The sequence below is a fragment of the Suncus etruscus genome, chromosome 10 (assembly GCF_024139225.1).
Source record: "Suncus etruscus isolate mSunEtr1 chromosome 10, mSunEtr1.pri.cur, whole genome shotgun sequence".
Taxonomy (NCBI): domain Eukaryota; kingdom Metazoa; phylum Chordata; class Mammalia; order Eulipotyphla; family Soricidae; genus Suncus; species Suncus etruscus.
In genome coordinates this window covers 7,840,089-7,866,090 of record NC_064857.1, presented here as the reverse complement: position 1 = coordinate 7,866,090, position 26,002 = coordinate 7,840,089, and the positions used below count along the sequence as shown (strand labels likewise).

The window sequence follows — 26,002 nt, the reverse complement described above, 5'->3', positions numbered from 1 at the left end:
GAGATAATCTTTGCCCATGACTGCAAAATGTGCTCAAAATGTCCTTGAAATGGTCCAAGCGTGCTTTGCAAAGAGACTTTCTGCTTTTGTACTCTCCTGCCAAGTGCCTGGAAAGTCCATCCCCCATCAGATACTTGGAAGAAAAAAAAATGGAGCTCTTGCCTTTGTTCAGGACCCAATCTCAGAAGTGTTCATCTATTTAGCCATTTCCCAAATAAGGATAACATGAGGGTTTGGGTATATACACACATGGGATAATGCTGTATTTATTTCTCTGAACTAATTTGCAGCTAAATTCTCTCTATATCAGCATGTAAAGATCAGTTGTATTCCCTTTAGGTTTAGATGTATTTTTATTGGGACTATATGTCCACATAACCTCTGACTAACCCCATCCTATCATTTGTTAATCTGTTTTTATGATGCAAAGGTTTTTTTCCTTGCATGAAAGTTACAGATACATGTTTAAGAGAATAGACTTACCAGCAGTATGATCTTCTGGCCCCTGAAGTATTTCTGTCTTTATTTTTCTATTTTTAACTTAAAAATTGAGATACAGGAGTTCCCAAATAGTGGTGATCATAGAATTCTACACATAATTCTTAGCCCACCAGGCTAGATGTTCAATGATAAGATTGTTGGATGAACTGCTTAGGCCCAGGGGTGTCAGGGATTACCAGTCACAAGGGGAATTATTGGGAAGGGTATTGTGGTGCCATGAATTGAATCCCTCAATTCTCTCCAATCCCCAAATATTTTGATTACAAGTTAAGACACACACATTAGGTTTCCACTGTCTTCTACCTCAATTTGTCCCATGGGAGGGTCCTCATAGGTTTGTCTCTTTCCCCATCCAGCTCAACACTTACTCTCACTTCATGCAATAAATATCAACAATTCTTTAATTGCTATGCCACCAACAGCATCATAGTGGGGCACAGTATATTTTCAGTATCACCAACTAATTTGTGTGTGTGTGTGTGTGTGTGTGTGTGTGTGTGTGTGATCATCATGGTGTTTAGAAGTACACGATTTCTAATATTTAGCGTATTACTACACATTTTTCATGAGACTGGATAGAGGGTGTAGCACACTGAATAATCCAGGATGGCACACTAAATATCACCTCCTTGAACACTGACAGTGTGATCAAAAAGAAAAAAAACATAGCTTCTCTAAATTTGTTTCATTATCTTTAATAGACTGTAATATAACTGCATTTCAAGATTCTAAGTTTGGTAGAACAGAACATGGAGACTAGCACTGTTTTTTTTTTTTTTCACTTTTACTTTTAAAGTCCTGAATCAAATGTTAATTTATTTCCAGGTCAGTCATTTGACTTGGTCTCTGGCAATATTACCAAGACATTTTGTACCATTAGAGGCAATAAAGAACAAAACAACATGAGATTAAATCAAGCTCAAAGAAAAATGATTTACAGTAATAGAGTAAACATGAGAAGTATGAGACTGGTGCCAGTAAAAAAATACTGTTCAATCTTGTGTACACTAAGCACTGACAATAGGGAACAAGTTTTGGGACCATGGTCATATATGACCCACTGTTGACTAAACCCATTTTTTTTTTTTTTGGAGGGGGTACATCCAGTGATGCTCAGAGCTCTACAGTCAGATACCATTCCTGAAATATATCAAGGGTTGGAACCTAGGTTGAGTACGTGAAAAGCAAGTACCCAACTTCATGTTCCATTTGTCCAGCCCATTGTTTTTTTGGTTCACACCTCCCAGTGTTCAGGAACCAGGTCTGGCAGTGTTGGGAATCAAAGTAGTAGCTACAGGCAGCTGCATGCTAAGCAAGCATCTTAACCTTTTTATTATTTCTCTGGTTCTGACTCACTTGTGGCTCAAGATCAGGCTTAGAGGTAGGGTAACATTATGTAGGCTGTTTTGACAAGGCATCTCTGAAACATGACTTGACCCAAATAAGACTTTTTATTTATTTATTTATTTATTTTTTTTGGTTTTTGGGCCACACCCTGTGACGCTCAGGGGTTACTCCTGGCTATGCGCTCAGAAGTTGCTCCTGGCTTCTTGGGGGACCATATGGGACGCTGGGGTATCGAACCGCTGTCCGTCCTAGGCTAGCGCAGGCAAGGCAGGCACCTTACCTCCAGCGCCACCGCCCGGCCCCAAGACTTTTTATTTTTTAAATAAAACTTGAGTGACAATATTCCTACGTCCTAAGCATCCAAAAACAAAAACAAAAACAAAAAACCATGGCAAAAACAGCTTGACTTCTTAAAAAGCAAAAAGGATCAAGATGGAGGAAGCTCTGAGACTGGGAATAAATGGGATCCAAAATAAAAGCAACATGGGATTAAAGAAACAGTAAGAGCTGTAGGTACCTGATCTGCACATGGCTGACCCAGGTTTTATCCAGGCATCCCAGGTCTCTAGACCACCACCAGGAGTTAGCTCCTGAGTCCAGAGCCAAGAGTAACCTCTAAGCATCTCCCAGTGTGAGCACCCCTCCAAAATATAATAAAAGCAGAAATAAGGAAATATGGGATACCACTGAGGATGTACTTTAGTGTCATTTGCTGACATTTAAAGCAAAACAAAATTCTTAAAATTACAGACATGCAATAAAAAAAATACTAAACAAAAACCCAAGAAAAAATTTAGGAAAGATGATGATTGTCACTTTAAGTACATTAAGAACCTGAGGAGTGATCAAGTGAAACCAAGCCAAAGATTAGCTATCTTTACAGAGAACAGAGTTCTCTTTGTTCCAAATGAGGACACACACGTAGATTCTGCAAATCAGGAGAGAGCTCTCATTAGAAATATGCTGGGAACGAGTGGAGGGAGGATAACATTGGTGGTGGGATTGCCCTTCATTTATTGTGACTATGTATCATAAATTCTATGTAAATGAACTTCAGTTACAATAAAAAAAATACTGTGAAACAAAAAGAAATAGTAGTCTTCAAAAAAATAAAAGGTAATAAAAAAATAAATGAGAAATAAATGTCAAGGGCCCTCTCTTCTGTACCATCTCTTCAGGCCCATGCTTTTATTTACAATACCACTAAATTTTGAGTTTCTGGTAATGTTTCCAGAACAATCCCTTACATTAGTGCCCCTCCTCTCCATCTGCTTCCCACTTACTAGTCTGCTTCCATAAAAGGAACTTTTCTGTATCTTTTGAACTGGTTCTGTTGTTGATTGGCTTTCTAATGCTTTACCACCTTGATATTGAATATCTTTTAATGCACAAATCCCAGGCTATTGATCTGATAGTACATTTGTAACAAGTTTGAGACTAAACTTTTCAATAAAATATCACAGAGCAATAGATATTATATGGAGGTCTGAAAAATGGATACTAAAAATAGGGGTATAATTAACTCGTTTCTCAGAAACAATTGCTGCCAGCTGCTTAACTATGCTTACCTCTGCTTTTCATTTACTTGATTCGTTTAAAAGTATAAGTCTTGAAATCAGAATCCAACATCCTTTTGCGAAATACGCTTTATTTGAAGCATAGCTTTTTTAAAAGTGCACAATATTACAAACTTAAGTACCAAACAGTAATACCACGCAACACCTTATATTTAACATGAATACAGTATTATTCATAACATAAAGTATCTTAAATGGTACATAGACTGTGGTACGTGTCAAAATTGCACTGTTAACAGTTTTAAAATCATAATATAAATGTTCCTTATTCTATGATTCACACTATCTACAACCCTGCAGTATTCATGCCAGCATGAAAATCTAGGGTTGAAGATCAATCTACTTTTAGGACTTTTAGTGTGAAAAACTACCTTTACCTCGAGCCACCTTCTTTGTTAATTTAATGCTTTCCTGATTGTCTTACTATTATTTCACTTCTAGCCAAAGACAAGTGATGGCTCAATTTTTAACTTATATCATCACAATGAAAAACTTAACTACAAACCAGTAGACAAAATAATAACCACTGATTTTCCCTAGATATATATAAAACAAAGTGATATTCGCTACCCTCAGGTGCTTTAAACAAGAAAAACTACGGTAAGCAGCATTAAGATACAAAACCGGTACTAGCATTCCCTCAACACTAAAAATAAAGGGAATATAAAAGTACGTGTCTACTACCTGAAAAGTCTAGCACATTGAACAACATGCGTATTTGAAAACTACATGCAAGATATAAAACCGTTTGTTTCGATTTAGTTTCTAACACCTTTTTCAGTCTCAGAGACATACATTCTTCACAAACTTTCCATTTAGTTGTACAATCCTTTCTAGAACACTCTTTTCAAACTCTTTAACATCACCCCACCCCACTCAAATCCTTTCTGGAAGGCTCTTAAAATGTTTCACATTTAACATCACCCCACCCCACCCCACCCAAAGGCTCAAATGTCCCCTTTATTCCTTGGAGGGCTCATTCTCCACGGGCAGCAACACATCGCGCAGCAGATTTCCCAGAGAGGGCACTTGGGCGACAAACTTCTTCAAGGCCTGCATATCCAGGAACGTCTTCCTCTTGCCCTGGTAGACGAAGGACAGCCTGGCAGGGTACAGAATGCGCGGCTGGCACTCCTTCTCCTGCAGAACTCGGTAGACGCTGCTCCACTGCCTTCGGGCCTGGAGCACTTGGGGCGAGAAATCGGAGGCCAGCCTGACAGCGACCCCTTGGAAGGTCACCTCCTTCCTCTGCCTGGAGAGCCGCACGACCTTCTCCTTGTCGCTCAAGTGCAGGAAGGTGACCAGGATGTGCCTGGGGGTGGCTTTCTTCTCATCGAACCTGGAAGGGACCCGGTGGGCCTTTTCGATCTGCAGGCTCGCCCCGTTCTGCAACTCGGGGAAATTCTCCGCCAGCAGCTGCTCCAGGATCGCCTGGGCTTCGTTGGCCTTGTCTTCGGCTTCGGGGATGCCAATGAGGCGCAGGTTGAATCGCCTGGATCGGCCTGGGCCCCCTCGAGCTTTGCCTTCTGGTTGTGGGGGGCTGCTGCTGCTGCTGCTTTCTGGCTCCTCTTGTGGCGGGGCCACATCTTCGGGCTCCTCTGGCTGGGCGATGACGGGCTGGGGTGCCACAGGCTGGCCTGGTAAGGCAGCTGCGGCAGCTGCTCCCACTCGGGGTGCCACAGGCTGGCCAGGTAAGACAGCTGCTGCAGCTGCTCCCACTCGGGGTGCCACAGGCTGGCCAGGTAAGGCAGCTGCTGCAGCTGCTGCAGCTGCTCCCACTCGGGGTGCCACAGGCTGGCCAGGTAAGGCAGCTGCTGCAGCTGCTCCCACTCGGGGTGCCACAAGCTGGCCAGGTAAGACAGCTGCTGCAGCTGCTCCCACTCGGGGTGCCACAGGCTGCTGGCGCACCAAGGCTGCAAGTGCAGCGGCGGCGGCTCCCACTCGGGGTTCTCGTTGTCTCAGGCGGTCGGTCATGAGCCTCTTGATCATGCTGCACAGGCCGCTCAGCTCCTGCGACGACACGCGGCTCTCGAACCTTCCCCGCTCGTAGGCCTCCTGGGCGGTCTCGGTTTCCAGAGGAGGCATCTTGTCGAATCCCAAGGCGGGGGCCTGCAAGAGAGAGACGGGGAGTAGAACTGACATTCTGGGACACAGAACCCCGCTAAGAGGCTCACTGCAATAGGCTTTGCTGTTTGCATGACTTAAAAATGACACCTTTTCAAACATCTTTTAAAAAATAATTTAAATTTAAAAAATAATCCAAATGGCTCAGTGAGAGAAAATGCTTCCCCCACTGTAATGACATCTCACTGAGGCTACAATATTTATTTCTGTCTTGGGGATGACACAAAGCCAAATCATTGAGAAATAGAGAATTTTAAACAAAATGAAAAGAAGAAAATTCATTTCTCAATTACAACTGGTGAAATTTCTTGTATCAGTCATGAGAATTTGTTCTTTGGAGCCGTTTCTTACCTCAGCCCAAAACACTGTCAGCTGCCTCGGAGAGACGGAGAAGAGATCCCAACGCAGCAACAGCCACGGAGATACTAACAAGCGAGCCAAGATGGCGCTGTGGCGTCATCTCTCCGCGACGCAGGCGAGAGCCAATAGCAAGTCGGGACTGTGACCACGTGGTAGGGAAAGCCACGCCCCACGCGCTTCTCGCTCCTTACGCCGCCTCCCAAGGAAAAAAAACGCATGCGCAACAGCGCAAACGGTGGTGTTTGTTTGGGGCGTCTCCGAGATCCGGAACCGCCTTGAAGGCGGGACTAACAGTGTGCAGCCAATGATAGCTCTGGTGAATGTTTGGAACCGCCTTAAAGGCGGGCCTTAGGACTAGACGTAGCCAATAGGCAGAGGGTGTGAGAGAGTCCGATGCAACCAATGGTGAGGCCATTGAGGGAGTCCGGTACCGCCTTAAAGGCGGGCCTTAGGCCCCACCGCAGCCAATGGCTTCGCGGGTGAGAGTCCGGACGTTCCTCCAAGGCGGGCCTGAGACTCTACTGCAGCCAATGGAATCGCGGATCAAAGTCCGAAACCGCCTTGAAGGCGGCTCTTAGGTACAGCCACAGCCAATAGCGCTCCTGAAAAGCGTCCTGACCCGCCTGAAAGGCGGGACTTAGGCCCCGCCGTAGCCAATGGCGTGGCGGGTGAGAGTTGAAGGGTGGAAGGTGCCATGCTCGCCTGGTTTGCAGGTTTTCGCCCCCAGCGTGTGGATCTGGCTCCATCCTCCGAACCATGGAGGCGATCTTGACCTCCGAGGAGCTGGACGAGGAGGAGCAACTGGTGAGAAGGCATCGTAAGGAGAAGAAGGAGTTGCAAGGTGACGGGGGGTGAGAGGGGCCTGGGACTTGAGGATGGCCCTGGATTGGATCTGGGTCTGAGTCCATCACTGAGCCACCCTGCCTCCCCTGTTCCCATTTTTTGAGCCCAGTTACCCAAGTGGTTGGTTGCCTTTGCCAATCTTGTGTGTGTGTGTGTGTGTGTGTGTGTGTGTGTGTGTGTTAGTGTGTGTGTGTGTTTTGCTTTTGTCTTCTCTATGACCACCCCACCCTGAAACTAGACTCATAATTTTGTAAATGAGTATATTATTTTTGGGGGGTTGGAGGGGTCACAGCTTTAGCTTTGCTCTGGTCTGCAGTTGGCTGGTTTTTTATTTATTTTATTTATGTATTTTTATTGTGCCCAAAGTGAATTACAAATCTTACACAGTGCTATTTAAGGTACACAGTGACAATAAATGAGGGCCTTTCCACCACCAGTGTTCTCCCTTCATCCCTGTTGCCAAGCATATATCCCTTATCTCCCTCCTTTATCCCCCAGAATGCTGGTGTAACTAAAAGTATATCTGTTAACACGTGCAACCTTCCCACCACCAATACCCCCCTATCTTCCTCCACCCCTACCCCTTGTCTGCATTCAAGACAGGCATTCTCTTTCTCTCACTCACTACCTTGGTCATGTAGTTGTCATTTATTTTGTTCTTTAAAGAAAATGCATCACCTCCTAGACATAACTGATCATCCTACATTTGTTTCAAGATAAGGGAAAGCAAAGATATTGGGAAAATATAGAAAGAAAAACTAAAACATAAAATGGAAGAGCAACAGAAAGAAGAGAAAGTTCAGTAGCAAGTATAGTTGTTAAAATTATTGCAGTTGCTTTAATGACTCCTAGGGGATGGCTCTGGCTTTCTGGATCACTCTTTCTTCTTTCTCTCCTTTCCCTGCCTTTATTCCCATTTTGGATTTTTTTGGGGGGGACTTAATGACGTTGGTGTCTTTCCAGCCAGAATTCAGGGTATGAAGAATGCTGTTCCCAAGAATGACAAGAAGAGGAGGAAACAACTCACTGAAGATGTTGCTAAGTTGGAAGCAGAGATGGAGCAGAAGCATAAAGAGGAGCTGGAACAATTAAAATTGGCATCTAAGGACAGTAAGGTAGTAGAAGAAATGTTTGATTTCAGCAATTGCAAACAAATGTCCATTTGGGAACTGCTTGTTATAGGAAGGTATAAAATCGGAGGGAAATAAAAAGCCACTCAGTTTGCTTAGGCCTCACTTTTTATTAATACTTTTGGTGACTAGGGGCCCTGGAGCAGTAGTACACTGGGTAAGGTGCTTATCTTGCATGTTGCCAACCTAAGATAGATCCCAGGCACTCCTCATAGTCCTTAGAATCAGGTACCACCCCATGGTGGGATCAGGTACCACCCAATGGTGAGAGCAGAATCAGGTACCACCCTAGGGTGGGAGCAGGATGCCAGGTCACACCCTAGGGTAGGGCACAATCACAATCAGGGTGGGGTCAGTAACATAATAATGCCATTGAAATGTTTACATATACAACATTACCCAATTCTAATTTCACAAAAGTTGATATCAACCACTCTTTAAAGTCATAATCTAATTTTGACATTTTTATCGTATGAGTCATAAATCTATATACTTCTGAATTTATTTTAGAATATAATATATGTTATGTATGTGTCATCCTCTAAGTTAGCTGAGATTATAGTTGCACTAATAAAGTACTATCTGCTAATTCCAATAGTTAAATATCTGGCATCTTTTATTTCAGTAAATATGTAGTAGAATTTTGTTTAAGATTGGATTTACACTCAGAACTCAGGACAGGGCACTTAACCTTACACCCAACTGACCCAGGTTTAATCCTCAGCATCCAAAATGGTCCACTGAGTTTGCCTGTAATGTTCCAGTGCACTGAGCCAGGAATAAGATCTGACCATTGTCAGATATGGCCCCAAACCCCAAAATTGGTTTTACTCTTTAAGAGAAATTATATGACCTTTATACTTATCTGTAGTTGCCTGGGAAAGGAATGAAAAGCTCAAGTGGTTATTGGGGTCAGGAGACTCAGAAGGTTGTTCCTAATTAATATTGAGAAAGCTCTATGCTGCTTACTTGGAAACCAGTAATGGACTGAATTGTCAGCATAGGAATTTATTCTCTAAATACTATCAACACTGGAAAGGGAAAGATGATTCGTTATGAGTTATTTACAGAAAATACTTAAATTAATGGAATATGAATTTCTAAAAGGGAAGTAAATGGGAACAAGCATTTTGGAGAGCAATAAGAAAACTTGAGGGGCTAGGGAGATGCTACAGTGGATAGAACATTTGCTTGCATGTAGCTGACTGTAATTTGATCCTGGCACCCCATGTGGTTGAACACCAGGAATATAGAGCCAGGAGTAACCCCTGAGCCTCGTTGAGTTGGTCAATACCAGCCCTCCTTGACATCCCCCCCCCCAAAAAAAAAACCCAAAACCAAACAAACTTGGGAATCTAACAAACTCTCCCTTAAAAATTAAGAGAATTAGGGTCCAGAGTGATAGCACAGTGGTAGGGCGTTTGCCTTGCATGTGTCCAACCCAGGACTGACCCAGATTCAATTCCCGGCATCCCATATAGTCCCCCCCCCCCCCCCAGCCTGCCAGGAGCAGCGATTTCTGAGCCCAGAGCCAGGAATAACCCCTGAGTGCTGCCAGGTGTGACCCCAAAACCAAAAACTAAGAGACTAAACCAAACAAAAACACATCATTTAATGTGGTATCTAGTGCTATACTTATAATTTGTCTTGGGGAGGTATGAGTCACACCCCAAGACAATACTTGGTGGGGGAGCAGTTCCAGGTTTTGTGCATTTGATCATTCCCTGGGCAGTGTCTATTGACCTTGGCCTGCAGCAGACCTTAAACTCTACTATTTCTCAAGACCTCTTATTCATATTTAAATTGTGGACCCACACATATTTATTTTTCTGTAATATCATGATCTAATACTTTAGTAATCTAAGAGAAATTTTATCTACTTGTTCATGTTTTTTGTTTTCTGCAGGTCGAATCTGTTGCTGTTGACATTTCCAATTTGGATTTCGAGAATCATGCTCCTCGGATAACTAAAGCACAGAAGAGAAGGGTATGAAAACAGTGTCGCCAAGCATTTAAATTATGGCCCTGTGCTCTGTACTATTTTACCTATTGTATAGGAAGGAAATAGAGGAAGCAAAGTGGTGAGAGTTTCTCATTAAAACACCTGAATTTACATTCATTTGCTGTGTACCAGGTATTATTCAAAAGATGATACCTAATCTCATTTAGCCTTATAATCTATGAAGCAGATTTATTTTCATTTTATAGGGAGTAGGCTAATGCAATGTTAAATGACACAGGTTGGCGATTTTTATTGGACTGTGGGACTAACAGGGAATGTGTAAATAAAGAGGGGGTACATTTTCACAAATGTATTTTCCCAGACGTAATAATTCCAAATCATTAGTCTGTTGGCCCAAGTCAGTCTGATGCATATTTTGGTTTAAAAGTACTCTGAAAGGAACTGGAGTGGGTAGGGTGCTTGCCTTGCACATGCTGACCCGGGTTTGATCCCTGTGACCCTGTATGGTCCCCTAAGCCAGTTAAGAGTAATCCCTATATACAGAACTGGGAGTAAGTCCTGAACACTTTTAGCTGTAACCCAAAAACAAAAACACCAACAAAGTTAAAAATGGAGATTAAGAGAAGCAATAAGGATTTGAACCTAGACATAAACCAAGATATAAAATGTATAAGATTTTATAGATAGGTACTTAGTAATGGTTTATATGAAAATTCAGAGAAGGAAAAGTCATTATGCTTAGAAATAATGAGTTGAAATTTTAAAAAATGACCATGAGGTAGAGTAATTGAAGTAGGCGACAGAGCACGCACACACGTAGATGTGGGAGTGAAATTTTGTGCCATCCAGAACTATCTGGAAATTAATTAGAAGGAATGCATATTGGGAATCAAAGTTATGGGAATGATTGTTTTATTTTGAACAAGAAAAGGGGTTTGAGTCAAATTTTTGTCCCAGATATTATCTTGCTAACAACAGGATTGACATGGTTTATTCATTTCAGTTCCCTCTTTATTTGTTTATGGACACTTCTGGTGTTGTCCAGTGGTTAATTCTGACTTGATGCTCTGGAATTGCTCTTCGGTTTTTGACCATCACAAGCAGTGCTCAGGATTTACTGTTAACTCTGTACTCCAAAATCACTCCTGGCTGGATTTAGAGAACTGTGGAATGCCACGAATCAAACCTGGGTCAGCCATGTGCAAGACAAAAAAAAAGCCTTATTTGCTATACTATGTCTCTGGCTCCTTTTGTTGTTGCTTAGAGAATTATGCATGGCAAGGGTCTCTATATACTAAGCATATATTGTAACCTATGAGCATTCATCCTAGCCCCCACTGAAGAAATTTTTTCCCCCTGTGTCTCTAGGCCCCTGCACATGCAGAATTTTCTTTATCACTGAGTCACACCCCACCATTCATACTTGTTTGAAAAATTCAGTAAGTGGCAAATAGTAAAATATTTTTCATGACCCACCGTCAGTTTTATTCTTGAATACATATCAAAGTTGTGAATTTAAGGTTTCGTGGTATCTGGGAGGTTTCTAATTAATATGCATTCTTTTGTGATAGGTGAGTTACTAGTTTGGATAGATAAAAACAAAGAACTAATTTTACTTGGCAGTAGTACCATCAAGTATTTGTTAGAATGGCCTCTATTTAGTAATTTATACATCTTAGTAGCCCATTTAATTCTTTCCGTTTTGTTTTGTTTGGGCCACTCCAATCTGTGCTCAGGGAGCATTTCTGTTATGGCTAATGAGATTCTATGTGGTGCTGGGGGTTGAACCTGGGTCTGGAGTGTGCAAGGTAAGCTCCTTACTGTAATCTTTAGCCAGCCCCAAGTTTGTTTTTTTGAGGGGGGGGTTGTTTTTTTGTTTTTTTTTTTTTTTTTTTTTTTTTGCTACACTTGTAGTGCTTTGGAGTTATTCCTAGCTCTTGCTCTGTGCTTAGAAACTACTCCTGGTGGTACATGGGTGACCATATACATATGGGATGCTGAGGATCAAACCTGGGTTTACTTCATGTAAGGCAAATTCAGCTCCCCTGTTCTATGCACATTTTAATTTTTTTTTTTTTTTTTTTTTTGGTTTTTGGGTCACACCCGGCAGCATTCAGGGATTATTCCTGGCTCTGTGCTCTGAAATCACTCCTGGCAGGGTCGGGGGACCATATGGGATTCCAGGATTCAAACCACTGTCCTTCTGCATACAAGGCAAACGCCCCACCTCCATGCTATCCTTCCGGCCCCACATTTTAATTCTAAAAAAAATGATATTAGAGCAATTACTTGGCCTTGCATCTTAAGAAACTAAAAGCAAACTAACTGAAAACAAACAGAAGAAAGGAAATAATGAAGTAAAAAGAAATTAATTAGATCAGAAAACAATAGAGGGGCCTGGAGAGATAGCACAGCGGTGCTTGCCTTGCAAGCTTCCGATCCAGGACCTAAGGTGGTTGGTTTGAATCCCGGTGTCCCATATGGTCCCCCGTGCCTGCCAGAAGCTATTTCTGAGCAGACAGCCAGGAGTAGCCCCTGAGCACCGCCGGGTGTGGCACAGAAACCAAAAAAAAAAAAAAAAAAAAAAAAGAAAACAATAGAGAAAACAAGGACTCAGCTCCTTTTTTTTTTTTTTTTTTTTTTTTATCAAAATTATTCTTTTCCTCCTGGATAATACTTTAAGGCAAGAAGAAAAAAACAACCTAGGAAATGAAAATCTTTCTGAGCTCTCTATTCTCAAAACTTCAGGCGCATTTATGGTTAATGACAATAAAAAGTTACATAAATAAGATTCTAAAACAAAACACTAAAGTTTATAATAGGATGAATAGCTAGATGATAGATTATTTCACACCTTTTTGTTAAATGCATAACTCTTGAAAACCAATTAACTCATGGTTAATAAAATTAATCTTTTATTTGGCAGGTTTGGGGAGGGGAGTCACACCTGGCAGTGGCTCAGGTTTTGCTCTTGGCCCTCTACCCAGGAATCCCTTTTGGTGGGTTCAGGGGACCATATGGAATGTCAGGAATTGGTTGAAGCCAGTTGGCAAATGCCTTACCCACTGTCCTATCTCTCCAGCTCCACTAAAGGTATTTATTTATCTTTGGGAAACATGCCACTGTCTGATAGAAAAATATGGTTAGAACTACATGAGCAGTCATATATGAGTATTGCAGTATTGTAAAGAAAATAAAATCTTTTCTTTCTAAATCTAGAAAATAGAAATGTTAATTTCTCATAACAACTCAGCTAATACCAGTGGATGCTCTTTGGTATGGTAGTAAGAGGATATGCTAGAATTGAACAGAACTGGATTTCAAGATTAAGAAATTGAAGAGGTTTTTTTTTTTTTTGTGAGGAAATTTAAGAGTTTTAATGAGATTTGGAGTTTTTCAGCATTGCTTTAGCTATATTATGTTGACATGACTTTAGTTTTACTAATAGTATGTAGGCTTATGAATTAATGTGTTTTTTTTTTTATCTAGTATACAGTGTCATTGGATTTTATTAGTGCTATTCTATTGCCAGTACTCCAGTACTTTGATTGTAGAAAGCCATTTGGTCAGTGCCATTGTAGAAAAACTATATTTGGCTGGGTGAAAAGATCTAGAAGAATTCCCTGTCTAAAGACATGGATAGGAAACTCGTGCTTCATGAGGTTTAAGCAGAGCAAGAGGGAGGGGATGTGATTTGATTGTGTTAGAACTATGGAGACTGAACTGAGAGATAGTACAGGGGTTGGGCATTTGCCTTGCAAATGCAACCTGGGAGGGACCTGGTTTGATTCCTGGCATTCCATATAGTTCTCCAGCCTGCCTGAGCCGATTTCTGAGTGCAGAGCCAGGGGTAACTCCTGAGCACTGCTGGGTGTGGCCCAAGAGCCAATCAATAAATAAGGTTTTTTTTTTTTTTTTTAAAGAACTATGGAAACTTAGGTAATTTTGTTGATAGTACCACTCACTCTTCAGTGACTAGTGCATGCTGTCCTTACATCCAGTTGCCATTTGCTCAAATTCTGTTTCTCGGGTGCCTGGAGAAAAATTTTTCTACATTTTGTTTCCTCAGAACAGAAAATGAGGCATTTTTTATAAAATGATAGCTTGGGTGCTGATTGTTCTTCTCTCCTATGAAATTGCTTTTTTAGCCTCTTTTAGAGTAGTAGTGCCATCTTGTGTTTTAAGATTTTTATATTATTGTGATCCACAAATGTAGGTATGCCACCTGATGTATTGGTTGATATTTCTTCTGGCATGACTTGGGAGGAATAATTGGTTTATGTTTTATAGGGGGAAATAATAATGGTTTTGATTCAGGGAATTTAGGTCATTTTCTCCTCATCTGATGTGGCATGTTATAGGCATGTAGTACAATATATTACATTGAAAATTCTCATCCCATTTTTTCTGCCCCACAGAGGTAGTTAAGCTGGGCAAATGAAGGCTGGGTTCATCAAGTATTTCACTGTAATTAGTGTAATTATTTCCTTTTAGTCTTTAAGTATTTTTATTCTCTTAAATTGAAAAGCATTTTCACCTGGAATATACAAGCTTTTTTATTCATAGTAGAAAAAAATAGAAAGGGTACATGTACATCAAAGCATATATATTTATATCCATATACTCACAGACACAAGTTTACACTATAGAGAGCCTACTCTATAGAGAAAGACACTTGAAATATTTTGTGTCTTAACAGTGTTATATATACACAAGGATATATATGCATATATTCTGGTTGTGCTCAGGGCTTCCTCTTAACTATACTGTCAGGTCATTCCTGGCTGGGCTTTGGGGACCTTATGTAGTGCTGGGCAATGAATCCATGTCTGCTGTGTGCAAGGCAAATGGCTCAACTACTGTATTCCTCTACTATTCTATCTAACCATATATTTAATACATATTAATAATGGCATTTTTGCTAAAAATTTTTCTTACATATTTCCCACTGGTACAGCTGTATGTATTTAACTACATTCATCAGGGTTTTTATTTGTATGCTTTTGGGCTACATCAAGCTATATGCTCCGGACTTATTCCTGGTGCTGCTCTCTGGGCTGGGTTCATGGCAGCACTCAGGCAACCATAGAGAGTGTCAGGATTGAACCTGGGTTTCCTGCATGCAAGACAAGTGCCTTACTAGCTGTATGATCTCTTTGGCCTTGTTTAAATACACTGAAAACATTTTGGAGGGTACACAGCAGATCTTTGAAGCAGGTATTGAGGTTAATAATGGGATCTTAAGGAGAATGTAGTGTGTAATTAATTTTTTATATAAGAAATGTTTTTTCACTAACTACAGTTAAAGAGTGTCTTCATGCACACATTTTTATTTAAGATAGAGTTCATGCACTGTTTTAAAGACTAACGTGTATTTGTGTCTCATTGTGGATTTTGTATATTAATGTCTCACTGGTATAATGATAAATTTAAAAGCTAAGATCAACTCAGAAGTTGAAGTTACTGATGTGCATAAAGCCCTAAGACAACTCAGTTTTAAGATTGTACTTGAAAAGAATAAAACTTTTAGAAACTTGGCATGCAGTTTTCAAATAGACGTCTGAGAAAAATTTGAAGGTTTTCTTTGTTCCAGTCCAGAGCCAGAGTTAGCTATATTATACATACAGATAATATTGTTCTTTAAAGGAGTTCACAAAAATAGAACATTTTACCAGCCCTAGGAAAAGGGGGGAAAAAATGACAAAAACTTTGAGAATCAGAGTTTCATTTTTTTTTAAATAAATTAACATTAGTTTACTATTCATAACAATGAATCCTGATTTTCCACACATTAACTTTCTACATCCCTTAGGATAAAAAAGCTGCCCTGCAGAAGGAACGGGAAGAGAGAATAGCAGAAGCTGAAATTGAAAACTTGACGGGAGCCAGACACTTAGAAAGTGAAAAGCTTGCTCAAATCTTAGCCTCGAGACAGCTGGAAATCAAACAGATTCAGTCTGATGGGCACTGCATGTATCGAGCCATAGAAGATCAGCTGAAGGCACAAGAGTGCCCCTTGACCGTGACCGCCTTAAGACGACAAACTGCCGAATATATGCAGAGCCATGCAGAAGACTTTCTGCCATTTTTAACAAACTCTAATACAGGAGCTATGTATACTTCAGGTATTTATCATATCATATCATATCATGTCATATCATATCATTGGGGCGTGGAGAGACTTGCATTGAACTCAGACTATTTTTGGCACTGTGCTTGGTAGTGACCCCTGGCAATGCTTGTGGGATCATTTGGGTCCCTGGTATTTGAACTCAAGTCAGAGGAATGCAAAATGCCTTAACCCTTATATTCTCTCCTAGGTCCAATTTAATTACCTTTCCTGTTTGTTGTTAAACTTAATGGCTATTTGCGGCCCCCCAGGGACCTCAATCCCGACGCGCGGGAGAGGCTGGAGACCACAACAGTTATTCACGATTCACGAAGGGGATCCCAGCCTGAAAGAAAAGAGGGATTTGGGAAGACAAGGAGACTCAAGGCGAAAAGTTCCGATCAAGAGCCCATTTATTTGGGGAGGGGGACAGCCTTTTATAGTCAGGCCAAACAAAGAAAAAGGGGCAAGGCATTCTTGGAATAATTGTAACTTTCCACAGGCACATCATGTTTTTTCAAAATTAACAAGGCTGTACATCAGGAAGCTGGCATTCATCAATCATGAGGCCCATACCGTCGTAGAGCAACAAAGTATAAGATCTAATCTCTGCCCAGGCCCACCAGCCTCTATCTTTATGGGAACATCTTGGTGCCTGTGGTTGACTCCCCTAGCTCTGAGGAATGCAATGACTCCCCTTTTCTTTAGGTCCAAGGGCAAAGGCCACATCTCTCTAGCTGCTCAGGCTGGCAGCCTGCTAATTGTCACGTAGGCACTTTTGCTCAGACTTTCAGAGACTCCATTTTGATTTTAGAATAAAGGGCTTTTAGTTATGCCAAACAGTCTCCAACAGTTATTGTTAAATAAAATATTTCCTGCTACTGAGAATAAGAAAAATTCATGTATACTTAGAGGTAAAAAGAATTTCAGAGCCCGAGTGATAGCACAGCAGTAGTAGAGCTTTTGCCTTGCATATGGCTGACCCAGGATGGACCTACGCTTGATCCCCGGTGTCCCATATGGTCTCCCAAGCCAGGACCAATTTCTGAGCACAGAGCCAGGAGTAATCCCTGAGCATCACTGGGTGTGGCCCCAAAACAAACAAACAAACAAACAAAGAATTTCAAATGTTGTTCAATTATTTTCTATGATTTCAGCATAACTAGTATATTTTGCTTTATTAAATTGTTGAAGACAGGGGCCAAAGAGATAGTACAGCAGTACAGTAGGGTGTTTGCCTTGTAAGTGGCCGACCCAGGACCGATGTTGGTTCAAATCCCGGCATCCCATAAGGTCCCCATGCCTGCCAGAAGCGATTTCTGAGCACAGAGCCAGGAGTAATCCCTGAGTACTGCCACTTCTGGCTCAAAACAAAACAAAACAAAAAATGGTTGAAGTACTTAGCATTTTGTTTTTAAAATACATCTTATGCAAGACAATTAAAAATAAGATTCATCTGTATTATAAAAAATGTTCATCAGTTCGTATCTCACATAGTTAAACAGAGAAAGAGGTAAGCTTTGACCAGTTTCTGGAAGTGAGGGACCATTATTAGAACGAATGTATCCTGCCTATGGAAAATGAATGTAGAAAAATGAGTTCCTTTTTGACTTAGTACTTCGTGAGATACGTATAGATAGGAAGGCTGTTTCCTCTTTTAAACTCTATATGAATGTGTATTTGTTCAATATAGGCTATTTGACTCGAGTTAGATCTTTTCATTTCTTATAGGCTGACATGAAAAATTTATTTATCTAAAATGGATCATGGTGAAAATAAGGAAATAATTCCAATACAGTAATTAGTATACTCTGGTGTTATCACTGGAAATGGTCACTTAGCTTACTTGTAGTGTGTGTGTGTGTGTGTGTGTGTGTGTTTCTCTGTGTGTGTGTGTGTGTTTCTCTGTGTGTTTCTGTGTGTTTCAGGGAATTAAATCCAGAGCCTCACATATGTCAGACATGCACTCTACGATAAGTTTGTATGCTCCATGACTTTGCATTTTCTTTTCTTTTTTTGTTTTTGTGTTTGTTTTTGGGTCACACCCGGCAGCTCCTGGCAGGCACAGGATACCATTGGGATGCTGAGATTCGAACCACCAATCATCCTGGATTGGGTGCATGCAAAGCAAATGCCCTATCGCTGTGCTAGCTCTCTGGCCCAATGAGTTTGTATTTTCACTTTCATTGATTTGGGCGTCAAACCCCAAAACAATCAGGTGATGATACTCCCAGCTCTTTGCTCACAAGTAACTTGGTGATGCTCCTAGGCTCATGGTCAAACAAGAGTCAGTTGCATCCACCTTAATCTCTGCACTATTCCTCATTTGTATTTTTCTGTATGTCGTTCTCACACATTTTTCATCGGATATGAATAGAGAATCTGTCTGTACAGACACAGTATTTTTTAATTTTAGCCTTCCTGTTAGTAGGCTTTAGCATTACATAGGTCTCATGCTGAAGGAAGGAAATAAAAATAGATTGCTTTACTCTTGAATGGAAGAGTGTTTTAGAAACTTAAAATAAGGGTCTTGGCCTAAGTGATAATATAGTGGGTAAGGTACTTGCCTGCAGCCGCCCCAGATTTGATACCTGAACCCTCCAAAAGTCATTCCTGATTCCTAAGTGCAGATTCAGGAGTAGTTCCTGAGCACCTCCAGGTGTGGCCCCAAAACAAAACCAAAAAATGGATCTGGACAGTGAATTAAATTAGGGAAATAACAGTTATAGGAGCAAAAGGAGGTTTATACATTGGACAGTTTCTCCAGGAATTATGGGGCTAAAAAGGGATTTTGTAACATGAGTTATACAAAATATTAAATGCTATCTTATTTTTTAATCTGTTGTCTACAGAGGAGTTTGGAAAGTACTGTGAGGATGTGGTGAACACAGCTGCATGGGGAGGTCAGCTGGAGGTAAGTCGTTATTCATAGTATTTTCAATTAGTTAAGCTCTTTCTAAATTCCATCTGTATTTTCTGGACACATTTTGAAGATGATTCCAGATTTTTCTTTGATGATCCCTTTATAAAAATGTATATACTATAAATACATTTATAATATATACTTTATATATTCATATATTATAGTATATATGAATATATATATCAAAATATATATTTCCTCTTTTATTTTAGCAGAAGGCATTTGAATGCGTAGTTAATTTAGGTGTTTGATTCAGTGTGTATTTTGGGGTAGTGAAATCTTGCAGTGCTTAATACTGTATCAAACTTTTTCATAAGTGTATTTATTTGTGGGGTTGCTACTGACAGTAAGTTTGTTTTTCTGGGTGTTTCATGTTCTATTGAGCATTGTACTTCAATACAATTTACTATTTAACTATAATCACGTTGTGAAGAGTAAGATCTTCCATTGCATCTGAAGTAGAACACAAGGCTGGAGAGGTAATTCTAATGGACAGGCCTGAATTTAAATGCTTTGTTAGGAAGCCTGGCATCGCACATTCCTTAGAGCACTGTTGGGGGAAACCCCCCGCCCTCCGATCATGAGCTGATTGTAACCTTTAGACATAGATGTGGCACAGAAGCAAAATTTTGGTATTTTTGGGCCACGCCCATGGATCTCAGGGGTTACTCCTGGCAGGCTGGAAGAACCATGTGGGGATACTAGGCATCTAACTCAGGTCAACTATGTGCAAGGCAAACATTTTACCCACTGTGGTATTGCTCTAAAAAATGTGTTCATATGAAATTTCTTTCTTTTTTTTAATTTTTGGTTTTTGGGCCACAGCCGGTGATGCTCAGTGCTTACTAATGGCTCTGTGCTCAGAAATCGCTCCTGGCTGGGGGACCATATAGGATGCCGGAGATAAAACTCAGTTGTGTCCTGGGTCAGCTGCGTGCAAGGCAAATGTCCTCCCACAGCTCTATTGCTCTGGTCCCTCATGAAATTTAATGCAATTCTCATAGTTGTTATCAATTCCAGTTTATGCTACCAATAGAATTGAGAGGAGCCTTTGATACACCAAAGTTCACATTTGGGGAAATTATTTGTTTAGAAACTTGTTGGGAGTAAGTCAGGAATTTTTGTTTGTTTGTTTGTTTAGTTTTGGGGCCACACCCATCATGGTCAGGGGTTACTCCTGGCTCTGTGCTCAGAAATCACTGCTGGCAAGCTTGGGGGACCATATTATGGGATGCCAGGGATCAAAAAACCCTGGTCTGCCACGTGAAAGACAGCCCCTAAATCAGGATTTCTTTATAGCTCTAAATTATTTTTGTCATACTATCAAACTTTTCTCAAAACAAAATAAACAAAACTCCTTTAAGTGTACCTTTGGCAGTAAGTAGCCTGAAGTATGGGAAAGTCAGGCAAAGAGAGCAGATCAAGGTTTAAGTTCTGTCTTTTCTTTCCTCTTTGTAGTTTTATGATGCTTGGAGAGTTAGCTGACCTTGCAAGGCTTAGTTTCCTCATTATTGAATTAAAAATAATAAAAACTGTTTGTATAGCAAATGGTTATTTGTGGGCATTCGATACAGCAGAGATTTGATTCAGAGATAGAATTTGGGAATAGGGTGGAGATTAGCACAATGATAGGGCGTTTGCTTTACATTCGGCTGACCCAGCAGGATGGACCTGGGTTCGATTCCCAGCATCCCATCTGGTTCCCCCAAGCCAGGAGTGATTTCTGAGCGCAGAGCCAGGAGGAACCCCTGAGCATCACCAGGTGTAGCCCAAAAATCAAAAGAAAAAAGAAAAGTTCGTAAACTATTTAAAGTACCAGATGGATGGATCTAAGTGGAGGAAGAGGAAGAGATGGAGGAGGAGAAGCAAGGGTCATTTTGTCCTGCCTCTTGAATGTTTCATTTCACTACATTATTTAGAGAGACTTAATGCAAATACTTCCATATTTTTCCTCAGCATTGCTGTCATTCTACCCTTTCTGAGCCACCAGAGGGAACTGTGTCCATTCGTTTATCTGCCTCTTCTGTGTCTCAGAAACTAAAGAAATGTTCATAGTGACTTTGTGACCGTATTAGTAATAATTAGTGTTACCTAAACTTCTTACAGAGACCACAAATTAAGGAGTTTTAGAAAAATAGTTGGCTTTTTTAAATTAAGAAAAACCTTTTAGGGGGAGAGGAGAGAAAAATGCATTTAAAATAGGACCTTCACTCTTTATTTGTTTATCTTAGAATTCTTTTAAAATAAGAGATACACAAGGCTTGAGAGGTATCATGGCCATTAATAATTTTAATAGCTCTTGCTTTGCTTGTAGCCAGTCTGAGTTTAATCTCAGGCATCCCATATGGTCCCCTGAGCACTGCTAGAGTGATTACTTTTATTTAATTTTATTGATTGATTGATTGATTTTTGGACCACACCTAGAGGCGCTCAGGGGTTACTCCTGGTTCTGCACTCAGAAGTTGCTCCTGGCAGGCTCCGGGGACCATGTGGGATGCCAGGGATTAAGGCAAATGCCCTATCACTGTGCTACCACTCCAGCCCCTGTATATTATTTCTTTAGATCCCCAGAACCTAGATCCCTAAACCTAAATATTGGGGAACATAAAATATTTGTTTTAAAAGTTATGATTTATTAGTAGTAAATATTTAATTTAAATGCCTTTTTCATATGCCTGGGGTTACTTAAAAATTTCTCAGGGATAGCTAGGAAAATGCATGGAAAAACATTTTAAGAATTCCTAATTGCAATATTAAAAACTTGTGAAAAACAAACTTCCTCTCCCTCTCTTCCTTCCTTCCTCCCTCCCTCCTTCCCTCCATCCATCCCTCCTTCCCTCGCCTCCCTCCCTCTAAATTATGTTGGATATAGTCTGAGTGGTTATTTTTAAAGCCCTTTATTATGGGGAATTTTAAATGCATCAAAAAACTAGGTTAATCTCCAAATTTATATGGTCTACTGCCCCCTTTTCAGAATAAAATTCAGCTGCCCTGAAAATTTTCTTTCTCTTTCTTTCTTTCTTTCTTTCTTTCTTTCTTTCTTTCTTTCTTTCTTTCTTTCTTTCTTTCTTTCTTTCTTTCTTTCTTTCTTTCTTTCTTTCTTTCTTTCTTTCTTTCTTTTTTCTTCCTTCCTTCCTTCCTTCCTTCTTCCTTCCTTCCTCCTCCTCCCTCCCTCCCTCCTCCTCCCTCCCTCCCTCCCTCCCTCCCTCCCTTTCTCCCTCCCTCCCTCCTCTTTCTTTCTTTCTTTCTTTTCTTTTTCTTTCTTTCTTTCTTTCTTTCTTTCTTTTCTTTCTTTCTTTCTTTCTTTCTTTCTTTCTTTCTTTCTTTCTTTCTTTCTTTCTTTCTTTCTTTCTTTCTTTCTTTCTTTTTTTTTTTTTTGTGGTTTTTGGGTCACACCTGGCAGTGCTCAGGAGTTATTCCTGGCTCCTGGCAAGCACAGGGGACCATATGGGATACCGGGATTTGAACCGATGACCTCCTGCATGAAAGGCAAATGCCTTACCTCCATGCTATCTCTCTGGCCCTGAAAATTTTCTTTCTGTAAGTGAACAACTAAATTATGTTTGGCACAACTACACTTGAGGCCACTATTGCCCTCCTCCCTAAATGTTCCAATTCTCGTCTTCCCAATTTGGAAAACATTAATCTTGGATTAGGAACCCAGTCTGTTCCCCCACAGTATGAAATGGGGCATTGATAGATCTCAAAAGCTGATGTACTGCCAGGTTTTAAAAATTGTGTATTCAATTTAATTAATTAATAGTATGTTTATGTTTATTCCACAGATCGCTATTATGTCCCCACATATGTAGGGTTCTTTGCGATTTCTACTCTGCTTGTCCTTTTCGTATGTTCCTTAGAAATTTGTGATTTAAATAAGATATGTGCTATTATTTTCTCTTTTTTGGTTGTGTTATTATTTTCTTTGCTAATATATTTTCTTTCTTGTAGCTAAGAGCCCTGTCTCATATTTTACAAACACCTATAGAGATAATACAGGCAGAGTCACCTTCTATTGTGGTTGGTGAAGAGTACTCCAAAAAACCATTAATGCTTGTGTAAGTACCTAGAAATTTCTACCACTAGATTTAGCATATTAAGACTTATCTGCCTTTACAAAAAAATATTTTTGGGTTTGTGGGTTACGTCCAGCTCAGGGGGCACTCCCGGTTACTTCCAGCTCAGGGGGTACTCCTGGCTCTACACTCAGAAACTACTACTTGTAGGCTCAGGGGACCATATTGGATACCTGGGATCAAAACCTGGTTGACCACATGCAAGACAAATGCCCACCCCACCCTGTGGTATTGCTCTGTCTCCAATACAAATAATTTTAATGTTCTTTATGGTGTTTAATAATATATTGATCCTTAACTGTACTAATCATGCTTGTGTTCTAGGTAGCTAGAGAATTAGTTTGCCAATACATAGAGCTTAGGTAATCTTAAATCTAGTTATTTTTGTGTGTGAGCATGAATAAAGTAAAAAATTTTTGTTTTAGAACCATACCCTACACTGCTTAGGGCTTACTCCTGGCTCTGTCCTCAGGCATCACTTCTGTCAGGGTTTGGGGACCAGATGTGATTTGGGGATTGAACCTGAGTCAGCTAGGCATTGTCCCCTACCTGCTGTACTCTATCACTCTTACCTCATAAGAATAAAATAATTTCTAAAGGTGATAAAGTTTAAGACTTAGCTTGTTTATTTTCTCTATTAGATATTAATGATGCTGAAAGTTTTAATAAATTATTTTCATATTGCTTGATTTTTTTATTTCTTAGAACTTTTTCTTATAAGAATATATTTTCTTCTTTTTATTTTTAAATATATTTTCTGATTGAGAACTCACTGAAACACAGTTCGAAAAGTTTATTAATTGTACTGCTTTGCATTTCAGCCCTCAAAGTTAAAGGCTTGACTATAGACAAAAATACAAATTTATTGTGCTTTTATTAGCAGTTGTTTCCCAACTACCACCACTGGTCCAAAGATTGTTTATCTGCCTTTACAGCTCTGCTTGCAGTTACTAAGTCAACTGATTTAGGATTGATTTAGAATTGAGGAGGCCTCTCAAATGACATTGAAGTTCTTCATTGTTTTTTGCCCTTTTTTTGTGTTTGTGCCACACCTGCCAGAGCTCTGGACTTCCTCCTCCTAGCTCTGCATTCAGGAATTTTCTGAGCTTTGGGGACCATGTGGGATGCTGGTGATTGAACCTGGGCCAGCCACGTGGAAGGCAAACACCCTTACTTGCTGCCGCATTCTCTCTCCAGCCGCGGTGCCAAGGTTCTAAGTCAAATGTCCATCTATTGAAGGCTACCCAGTGGATTAATTTGTTCATGGTGCTTGCTTTTATCTATATAATAAACATCCATATACAATGAGTTACAATGATCATTTCTCTATTTATCTTTCAGATATATGAGACACGCATATGGCCTAGGAGAACATTATAATTCAGTTACACGGTTGGGGAGCACAGAAACTGAAAATGGCAGCTAGTTTGTCAAATTTTGCACAATTATGTTTTATTGTAATGTGCCGATCTGAGTATTCACGCCAAGTCTGGATTGCTGGAAATGTTATTGAAAAGCAGAACTCCCTGGAATCAGTTTTATGGCAATACTTGCCAACAGGTTTTTTAAAATGTAGTGTCCTTTAGTGGTATAAAAAAAAGACTTTCAAGTTCTTTGTGGAGAATATCATTCGTAAATCAAGATGGTACCTTATTCAGTGACTTTATTTTTTATGAATATGCTTCTGATCATTTTGTTCTGTGTTCGAATACAGCTGAGATATCTTTTCCGTCTCATTGCTTTCAATAACCACTATAATGTTTTGAAGAAATGAAGTGACTCAAACTCTTGATAATTGTAATCATGTTTTGTTGATGGCAAATTAATAAATGTTTAGAAAATGAACTCGATTGCAATTTCCTTAGAATTGATAAAATTAGTGCCCTGAAAAATTTAGAATAGCTCCATTGAAGTTAGCTCAGAAACTTGTTTTAGTAGTTCAGAATTTTCAAATATTCATAAGAAATCATTTATAAAATTTTAGGAAGAGACCTATACAAAGGTAAATAGGTCTTCCTTGTCTAATTTTTACCTTCTAAAGAATTTTAGATATTTTCTGTATGTTTTTTTAAAAGGTCCAATAGATTGATTACTATTCTAATGCATTTGTATTTTTTTTTCCCCCTTTTAAAAATTGTTCTTTTTTGTTTTGGGTACACACCAAAAATACATCAGGGCTTATTCTTGACTCTGCTTAGGGATCGTCCCTTGAAGGCTCAGAGGACCATATAGAATCCAGAATCAAACCTGATTCTACCAAGTTTAAGGCAAATTCCCTGTACAATTTTCTCAGCCTCCTAGCCATTTCTTAAATTTCTGACTAGAGTAATTTTTTTAATTATCTTTATTATTGTCATGGTTTTCTGGTGTTTTTCCCTATGACTATTCTGCTGCTTTGCTTCCTTTGCACCTTTTCCTCCAAGAAAGTTGGGGGGTAAGCTGTTTTAGCCTGTAACTATTGTCAAACAGTATACAGTAGTTCTTAACATGCATGTTTTGTTGAGCTCAGATTTCAGCTTGCTTTGAACAGTATTTATTCTTCTAAGATAATTAATACCCATAGACACAATGTGTTGATAATATTGTACAAGTATGTCTTTGTTGGTTTTTTTGTTTGTTTTGTTTTGTTTTGAGCATACCTGACAGTGCTCAGGGGCTAATTCTTGGCTCAGTACTTGGGTAGACTCTGTACCTTTGATTTTTTTTGTCATATCCTCCCACAGGCAAAACCTGTACCCAGTTCATCCTGAAATACTTTTGGCTCTGTAAGGAAGTCTTATGAAAATGAGATCTTGTAGTCTGGAATATTTTTTAAGTCAGATATATAAGTAACAATTTGAAGTTTATAATACTTTAGGTTTTGTTCTTTGAAATGCTTCTAATTTTTGTAAGTTCATATTGAGTGTAATATTAAAAAGGAGATAGTGTTTTGTCTCATGGATCTAGCAGCTAACAGTAACAATAATTAATTGAGATTGTGACCATGAGAATAAGTATGGCTTTGAAGTTATAAGTCAAAGATCGAGATAGAAGAAGTGATCCCTGAGCA

At 39.8% G+C, this 26,002-nt stretch overlaps 2 protein-coding genes across 2 annotated transcripts in view; one reads left to right on the top strand and one right to left on the bottom strand.

Moving 5' to 3' along the window:
- Window positions 1-26,002, bottom strand: part of PIP4P2 (phosphatidylinositol-4,5-bisphosphate 4-phosphatase 2) — a 523,645-nt gene that overhangs the window by 67,776 nt on the left and 429,867 nt on the right. The window lies entirely within an intron of this gene.
- OTUD6B (OTU deubiquitinase 6B) lies at window positions 6,590-24,547 on the top strand. Its single transcript, XM_049782128.1, has 7 exons — window positions 6,590-6,750; window positions 7,716-7,867; window positions 9,789-9,869; window positions 15,658-15,970; window positions 18,807-18,868; window positions 22,829-22,935; window positions 24,295-24,547. Exons 1-7 carry the CDS (start codon window positions 6,666-6,668, stop codon window positions 24,377-24,379), a joined length of 885 nt encoding a protein of 294 aa, XP_049638085.1. The 5' UTR covers window positions 6,590-6,665; the 3' UTR covers window positions 24,380-24,547.

Excerpts from the sequence above, each read along its gene's own strand:
- OTUD6B (XM_049782128.1), top strand. The coding sequence starts at position 6,666 with ATGGAGGCGATCTTGACCTCCGAGGAGCTGGACGAGGAGGAGCAACTG. Across the intron at positions 6,751-7,715 it reads GGAGAAGAAGGAGTTGCAAG|CCAGAATTCAGGGTATGAAG; the intron begins GTGACGGGGGGT and ends GTGTCTTTCCAG. Across the intron at positions 9,870-15,657 it reads CTAAAGCACAGAAGAGAAGG|GATAAAAAAGCTGCCCTGCA; the intron begins GTATGAAAACAG and ends TACATCCCTTAG.